The sequence below is a fragment of the Microtus ochrogaster genome, chromosome X (assembly GCF_000317375.1).
Source record: "Microtus ochrogaster isolate Prairie Vole_2 chromosome X, MicOch1.0, whole genome shotgun sequence".
Taxonomy (NCBI): Eukaryota; Metazoa; Chordata; class Mammalia; order Rodentia; family Cricetidae; genus Microtus; species Microtus ochrogaster.
Window position 1 is genome coordinate 59,025,163 of NC_022026.1, and position 8,109 is coordinate 59,033,271.

The 8,109-nt window shown below is 44.4% G+C and overlaps 1 protein-coding gene across 2 annotated transcripts in view; it reads left to right on the top strand.

Annotated features, from left to right (window-relative positions):
• The first annotated feature begins 378 nt into the window (after positions 1 to 378).
• The window catches only part of Slc9a7 (solute carrier family 9 member A7), a 179,253-nt gene continuing 171,522 nt past the window's right edge, over positions 379 to 8,109 (top strand). The window contains exon 1 of one of the 2 annotated variants that reach the window (XM_013350666.2): positions 379 to 869. In XM_013350666.2, coding sequence (XP_013206120.1) covers positions 542 to 869 — 328 coding nt within the window. In that variant the 5' untranslated portion in view covers positions 379 to 541. The remainder of the gene's footprint in view (positions 870 to 8,109) is intronic. The other variant, XM_005358930.2, reaches the window with a different exon arrangement.

The following is an 8,109-nucleotide window of genomic DNA, read 5'->3' on the forward strand; positions in this document are numbered from 1 at the left end:
CCCGCGTGACACCAAACTCCTAGCGGTGGCGCTAGGAACAGGAATGGAGATCCCGCAGCGAGTCAGTCCTAGCTGATGTTTCTTGCCAGGAGCAAGTGACCTCTGCAGTCCCTTTTAGGTAGCGTGAGGGCTAGTACCCAGAAACTGGTTAGCAGACCCCAGACGGTCTGACCAGGTACTCCTGGACAGGACTCAGCGCGGCGCCACCAAAGGGCTGGCTGCCGGCCTGGTGGAGAAGGAGGATAGAGCCCGCCCCACCCTGACAGCCGGGTGGCCGTGCTCTAGGCCAGGGCGGGGGGGGGGGTGGACGACGACGACAACGACGACGAACAGGTGCGCGGGCGGGGGGCGGCGCTTGGGGATCCTGCGCACTGCGAGCGCCCCTCCCCCGCAGCTCGGCGCAGCCCTGGCCGGGCGCTAGCGGCAGGAGGAGGAGCTGCGGCTGTAGCCACGGGCTAGGTCGGCACCGCGGGAAGCTGCCGACGACTGCGCGGGCTGTTGCTGGTCCCCGCGTGAAAGAGGCGCGGGCAGCCCCGGAGTCATGGATCCCAGTGACGCGGCGCACCCCGGTCCAGGGAGGGCTGTTTGGACGCTGGCGCCGCGGCTGCTGCTGCTGCCACTGTTGCCAGTGCTGCTGGGTCGGGGGCTGCGGCTCGGGGCCGCGGCCTCCTCCTCTGGGGCGGCGGCTGAGGACAGCAGCGCCATGGAGGAGCTCGCCACCGAGAAGGAGGCGGAGGAAAGCCACAGGCAGGACAGCGTGAGCCTGCTCACCTTCATCCTGCTGCTCACCCTCACCATCCTCACAATCTGGCTCTTCAAGCACCGCCGGGTGCGCTTCCTGCACGAGACCGGGCTGGCCATGATCTATGGTGAGTTCCTTGCCACTGTCCGGCCAACATCCCTTGGGCGGCCGGCTGTGCTCCTCCGGATTGCCGCACAGTTCTCCGGCTTCACTTCCCAAGGAGTTTCTTCTTTTGCGTTTCCAGCTGAGACGCTGTGGCTTTCCAAGGTCAACTGTCTGCATTTTTATGACTTTGTTCTATGCTTAAAAGCATTTTTGTCCCATTTCAACGTTTCTTTACCAGGAACCAAGATGAAAGACACAGAGATCTCTTAGCCCCTCTGCTTTATTATGTTTCTGTTGTGCTCCTCTCCATCAGCCTTGACCCCCTTTCCTACTCCAGTTTAGATCTGTAGAGGACACAGGGGCAGGAGGTGGGTGATTTCTCAGGGAGCTGTGCCGCTCCAGGGGACAGGCCACAGAGGGGTGAGAAAGAGGTCTGAATGTAAGTCTTGACTTTGGGCTGCCCATGATGGTCATTCCAGGTAGGGGCTCACTTCTGAGGGCTGTGTTCTTTTTATCTCTTGTCGATAATGTCCGAGGAGGAATGAACGGTGAGTGTGGTCTAGGACTCATTGTAGTGACACCACTATGTCAGGCCTAACTATTGAGACAGGAATCCTTAATGTCCCTTGGGAAGTTATAGCTATTTCCTTGCTTTCTGCAAGCCAAGGGTAGCTCTTCTACCCCTAAATTGGTAACAAGGAGCAACTTTGAAGAGGTTTTCATTCTTTTGTTAAGGATGGGCTGATATCACTTTCCTTTCTGGATTCAGTAGTACACAGCATGTTGCGTGGACAGGGTTATGACGTGGATAATAACAGTCAGAATCTGAGTCATCCTTTTTTCTCTCTGTGCCTCCTGTCATTCTCTCCTTACTCCCACCCCAGTCACTCCAAACTGGAACCAAGCATTCTTTTTAAACTTAATTCAGGGGTGTGGAAGCCCCAAACCAGCATTCTCCAATGAAATAAAAGAGCCCCCCTTCAGAACTGTCTCCCAAGCCAGAGCATTATTCTTCATCACAGTATACTCCAGTTTTTAACCCAGGGATCCCTGACAGAATAGAAATTAATCTTTAATTTCTTAACTTTAAATGTGTAAATTACCCTTGGTCCTGGGCCTTTTGGGTCTCATGGTTCTTGGTTAGTTATTAATAACCAGGGCTTATGGCTACCAAACCCTTTCAAACAAATTGTATAAGGGACTAGTTGGGAGTCTTTCAGTTTGGAAGTAGTGACCTAAACAGATTTTGAAACCATAAAATCAAAAATCTAGGTGGTTATGGGAAATCACAAGTCTCAGGACAGACTTTGGCCTCCATACTTGATCAAGGAGCCTCTGTAGTTTGTTTTAGTTGGTAACAAATGAAGGACATGAGATGTTTCCTGGGCAGATAGTGAATGAGGAATTGAAATATGCCGCCATCTTAGACGATTGCCTCAGAGCCATGTTGGAAATGAAGGACTGCCTTTGTATGTTTATACAAAGATATGAGCAAATATTTATCTTATAGGTCTCAGAACCAACTCCTGAAAGAACAGTGAGAAATAGGTAGTACATTTGACAGACTCATAAATGCATGCTCAAAGACAGAAAATAAATGGGGATAAAAATATGTGTTCTGAGGATTATTCTATAGAATTCAGTAATTTTTATCTTTGGACTTTGTTCGAGACAAGGTCTTGCACAGTAGCCTAGACTGTCCTGAAATTCAGTGTATAGCCTTGGTTGGCCTTGATTTAGGGCAGTCCTCCTGCCTCAGCCTTCTGAGTACTGGGATTACACACGTGAGCTACCACACCCAGCTCCAGCCATCTTTATCATAAGGCTTAAAAAGAACAGTAGGCTTTTCTGCACTCATATATACTTCAGAAAATCACCTCACTTTTTCAGTAATTGGGACCACATGCCAATGTGCTCTTTCATTTTGTGGATAGTCATGTTATAAATCTCATGATATATCTGTGTCATTTTCTTCTATGTCTTTGGGTCTTCTTGCTGCTTTTAAATGTATTGAGAAATTTATTTTGTCAAAGTGGGATTTCCTAGGTTATGTCAAATATTAATATGTTGATTTGGGTTGTTTGTAATTGTGAGAAAACATTTCTTTCCAGGACATTTGATCTTCTGTTTCAATTCTCGATCAAAATCTGAATTCTAATTTTAATTGATTACTAAATTTTCCACTATGTACTTAAGATTATTAGAGTAATAAGGCAGGAGACTCTGACTCTGCAGATGTGCCTTAGTGTACACACATGCATCTGCCCACAGACAAAGAAATCGGATTTTATTTCTCAGTATCCACAGAGGAAGTGAGTAGTTGTCCTCTTGTCTCTGAGTAATAAAGGCCAGGAAGGCTTAGGGATATACTTGTTGGGGATCTGCTCTGCTCTGGGTATGCATATTAATTTCTGGAAGCTACAATTTAATTTCAGAATTTTTTTGAATAAATTTTTATGAATTAAAATGTTCAATTTTGAAATCCAAAACCCTCCAAGTTTTAGAAGTCTCTTTCCTATCATCTATTGGCATATATTCATTGTACATATTACTGGTTTTCTTAAGAACATTTGACACAAGTAATTAACGTATTTTGACAGTGTTTTCCTCATCCTGCTGTTTCCCTTTCTTCCCCCAGCCTTCCTAATGCTGTGACCCTTTAATATAGTTCTTCACATTGCGGTGACCCCCACCCCAAAATGCTACTTCATAACTGTAATTTTGCTATTGTTATGAATTCTAATGTAAGTAGTTTTGGAGACAGAGGTTTGCCAAAGGGATCACAGCCTACATCTTGAGAACCACTGTTTTAGACATTCAAGCTTCTATTTTCATGTCATGAGTTTTTATTATATCTATAAAGTCTGGGATTCACAAATGAGAGAAAATATGCAATATTTGTCTTCTTGAGTCTGACTTAATTTACTTATCGTGATAATCTGCTACTGCACACCACATAATTTCATTATTCATAGATGAGTAAAATTCCATTGTGTATACGTAGCACATTTTCTTTATCCACTTTTTCTGACGACAGACATCTAAGTTGGTTCCATAGTTTAGCTGTTGTGAGTCCTGCTGCAGTAAGCATGGATGTGCAGGGATCTCTTGTCTTGGAGTCCTTTGAGTAAATACCCAGGAGTTTCCCACCTTTTTCTATTGAACTGATATTTAATCTGAGAGGAATAGATTTAGTATTAAACAAATAAACTAGTATAGTTATAAATACCTATGGAAGTATATCTAATGGACTATTCATTGGTTTCCTTAGGGGACAGAACCTTGGTAGCTGTGACTTTTTTTTTTTTTTTTGATTTTTCGAGACAGGGTTTCTCCGTAGCTTTTGGTTCCTGTCCTGGAACTAGCTCTGTAGACCAGCCTGGCCTCGAACTCACAGAGATCTGCCTGCCTCTGCCTCCCGAGTGCTGGGATTAAAGGCGTGCGCCACCACCGTCCGGCTGGTAGCTGTGACTTTTGAGTGGAAGGGAGATGTCGTTATGTACTTATTTGTGTAATTACCCAGTAGCATGTCTATGCCTCCTTTCTGTATCAGTTGTGATGTGTGTGCTTCTTAAATCACTGAATGTGACACCCACTCCCTATTTATATCATGGTATGTCATCCCATTGTCCCCAGGGAGTAGTTATTTCGTTAGGAATTTACACCAATAGATCTTGTAGTAGTAAGTATTTGTTTCGGTACAAAGGACCTAAAGACAGTAAGAGATATATTGTGAATGTTTAGCATTTGTAGTAAAAGACAAGTACTAAGGATAGTGCATTCACCCCTGACAAGAGGCCAAGGTGCTACTACGCACAGTATTCCCAGACCTGACTTTCTAGGGAGTTTGAAAGCAGTCCCCAGACCTGAACATGCCAGCTGTAGATATCTGTGTGAAGCATTAGCATGGCACCAGTCTAACCTGTTCCATCGCACTAGGGAGCTTCCAGTTGTCTCTGTAGGTGATTAAGCACCATCCTGAAGTTACAGGGTCCTGCATGTCTGCACAGCCGAAATAACAAACTTTTGAGGCAGGGGAAGGTGGCATAAATAGCCTGACAGTTAATTGTGGTTCTCATGTTTACAGTACTTCTACTTCCTCTATAGTGTTTTTGTGACAAATGACGTGTATCCAAAATAATATCTCTAGACGACACTAGCCTGCCACCTGCTTCTTAATTCTCCTTTTTCCATGTCTGCCAGCTTTCTGAAGACTTATTGGTCAGCCATTGCAAAGTTTTTTGGGTTGTGGGTTCCTTGCTGCTGCTCTGTTGATGACTGTAGCTAGATTGCTAAGCACATCCTCAGAGCAGACCTTCCAGACGAAGTATGAAGGGATCAAATATGATGTAGGAACATTAGTCTTACATTTGGGCATCTGTGTCGGTCAGATTCTCATTGCTTTGACCAAATACCAGAGAGAAACAACTTAAGGGAGAAACCAAACCATATGATTGATCATAGTTAACCCCCCTTTACAGTACACAAACACATCTCTTTCATTCATAACTCATATTGTAAAATAGATTTAGTCCATCTCCAAAACCCCCAGTCTCAATAGTTCCAGCACTGCTTAAAAGTTCAAGTCCAAAATTTCCTCTGAACAATGAAATCAACTCTTAGCTGTGAGCCCCCGTAGAATAATGGCACAGAGGAGATTACCTATTCTAAAAAGGAGGATAGGGAAATAGAAAAGAAGGATCAGACAAGAGCAAGACTGAAACCCTGCAGGGAAACCCCCGAGCTTTATGCCTAGCACCTGTGCCATGTGGTGGTGTGGCACGTGTTGTGGTGTGCCATGAGGTAGGAGGAGTTGGTAGCCCTACCCCTATAGCCTTGCTGGTCGTATAGCACATGGATTTTCTCTTGAGCTGGCTGTGCCTCCTGCTTCCAACCTTTCTAGTCATCTCCAATATTCTGGGCTCTGCATTGCATCTTTTATTTAATTCTCCCAATTTCATACATTGCCCTCTTGAGGGCTGCCTGCTGCATATTACCGAGCTTCCCAGGTATTCCTTTGAAGTCTGGGAGGAAGCTTCAATGACTCTGAAGCTCATTCCACTTGCACACAAAACTAGAAAAGTGGCAAACTCCCTTTGAGACTCCAATTTGGGGGGGGGGTATGTTCAATTCCAAAGATACCCTCTGTATTTTTTTCTCATTGTTTTGTTACAAAGTACGTGGATTCTTTTGAAAGACTTGTTTGTTTTGTTTTTTGAGAAAGGATTTCTCTATGTAACAGCCCTACCTGTCCTGGAACTTCATTCGTAGACCAGGCTGGCCTCGAACTCATAGAGATGCACCTGCCTCTGCCTCCCAAATGCTGAGATTAAAGATTTACACCACCTCTGCTTGGATTGAAAGACTTTTAAAAGTAGTTTTTTTTTAAAAAAAGATTTTTGTTTTCAATGTGTATTTGTGTGTATGTGTGTGTGTATGTGTGTCACATGTGTGCAGGTGCTAGAGGTGGCAATAAAGTGTGTCGTATTTGATGAAGCTGAAATTGTGGGCAGTCTTGAGCCACCTGACATGGCTGCTGGGAGCTGAACTCAGATCTTCTGGAAATACTCTTAACTATAGAGCATTCTCTTCAATCCCTACTTTGAAATTACTTTAATCTCTTCAGACGTCATTCCTTTCTATGCTATATCTTTTCTTGGACCTTTAAGGTTTTCAGACTTGTCTTTTTCTTCCGATCCTTACTGTAAACCTGGCTAGGAGCTTCCAGCAGCATCCATTCTATATCCTGAATGCTGCTACTGCTGCTGCTGCTTTAGAACCTCTTTCTTCAGATGAATTTGTTCATTGTTTTTAAAGACAGTTTTCCATAAAAGTCTCAGGACATGTATAAAAGTATAGACAATTTGTTTGCCAGCATGGAACACGAATGTCTTCTGATTCACTTGCTAATAGAATCTTTGTTTCCATCTGAAACTTTGTAGCATTCTGTATGCATCCTGGTCTTCTGAGCTCCCACTCTACTCAGCCCCAAAATTCTCTTTACAGCAGTCTAGGCTTCTTAGTCCACAGCTTCAAATATTTTCATATTTCTCTCACAAACACATTCCAAAGGCTTCTGAATCATATTACCAAGTAGTCATGGCGACAGCCCTACTTCTCTAGTACCACGTTTCTGTTAGTAAAACTTTCTTATTGCTGGTTTTGAGAGAGACAACTTAGGGGAGGAAGTTTTTATTTTTAAATTTTATTTTTTGAGATAAGGTTTTGCTCTGTGATGTCATTCTGTATATGTGTTGCTTTTATTGGTTGATGAATAAAGCTATTTCGGCTATTGGCTTAGCAGAATAAAGCCTAGTGGGAAATCCAAGGAGAGAGAGAGAGAGAGAGAGAGAGAGAGAGAGAGAGAGAGAGAGGGAGAATAGGTGGAGTTGAGAAGATGCCATATAGCCACTGAAGGAGAAATATGCCAGAACATAACCGGTAAGCTACAACCTTGTGATGATACATTGATGAATAGAAATGGGTTAATTTAAGATGTAAGAGCTAGCTAGGAATATGCCTGAGCCATTGGCCAAACAGTGTTGTAGTTAATACAGTTAATGGGTAATTATTTGGGTCTGGGAGGCTGGTAAATGAAAGCGCAGTCTCCTTTTACAGGGTTTCCTGTGTAATATCCCTGGCTGTCCTGGAACTTGCTTTGTAGACCAGTCTGGCCTCAAACTCACAAATATCCATCTGCCTCTGCCTCCTGGAATGCCGGAATTAAAGGTGTGCACCACCACACCCAGCTGAGGAAGGATTTATTTTGTGTTTCAGAAATTTCAGTTTATCATGGCAGGTGGTTCAGCTTACAATATTGTGGCAGGGCAGGGGTAGAGACACCGCACTTGTGGGGTTTTTCCTTTTTCTTTAAAAAATATTTATTTAGCGTGTGCATGAATGTTTTGTCTGCATGCATATCTGTTTGCCACATATATGCCTGGTGCTTGTGGAGGTCAGGAGAGGGCATCGGATCCCCTAGAAGTGGAGTTACGTGTGGTTGTGAACCACCATGCAAGTGCTGGAGATTGAACCCCGGTCCTCTGCAAGAGCAGCTAGCAGTCTTAACCCCTGAACCGTCTCTCCAGCCCTTCCTTCTTCCTCTTTTATTTCAGCCATAGCAGGAAAAAAGCTGCGCAGTTTAAAAATGCCGGCTTGCTGGGCTGTCCTGCCAGGGCAAACTCTGACTCTTTTACGCAGGCGGTTCGTGTGGTTTGCAAGCACAGGCTGCTGAAGCTCACTTGCTGGCAGGGACCTTGAGA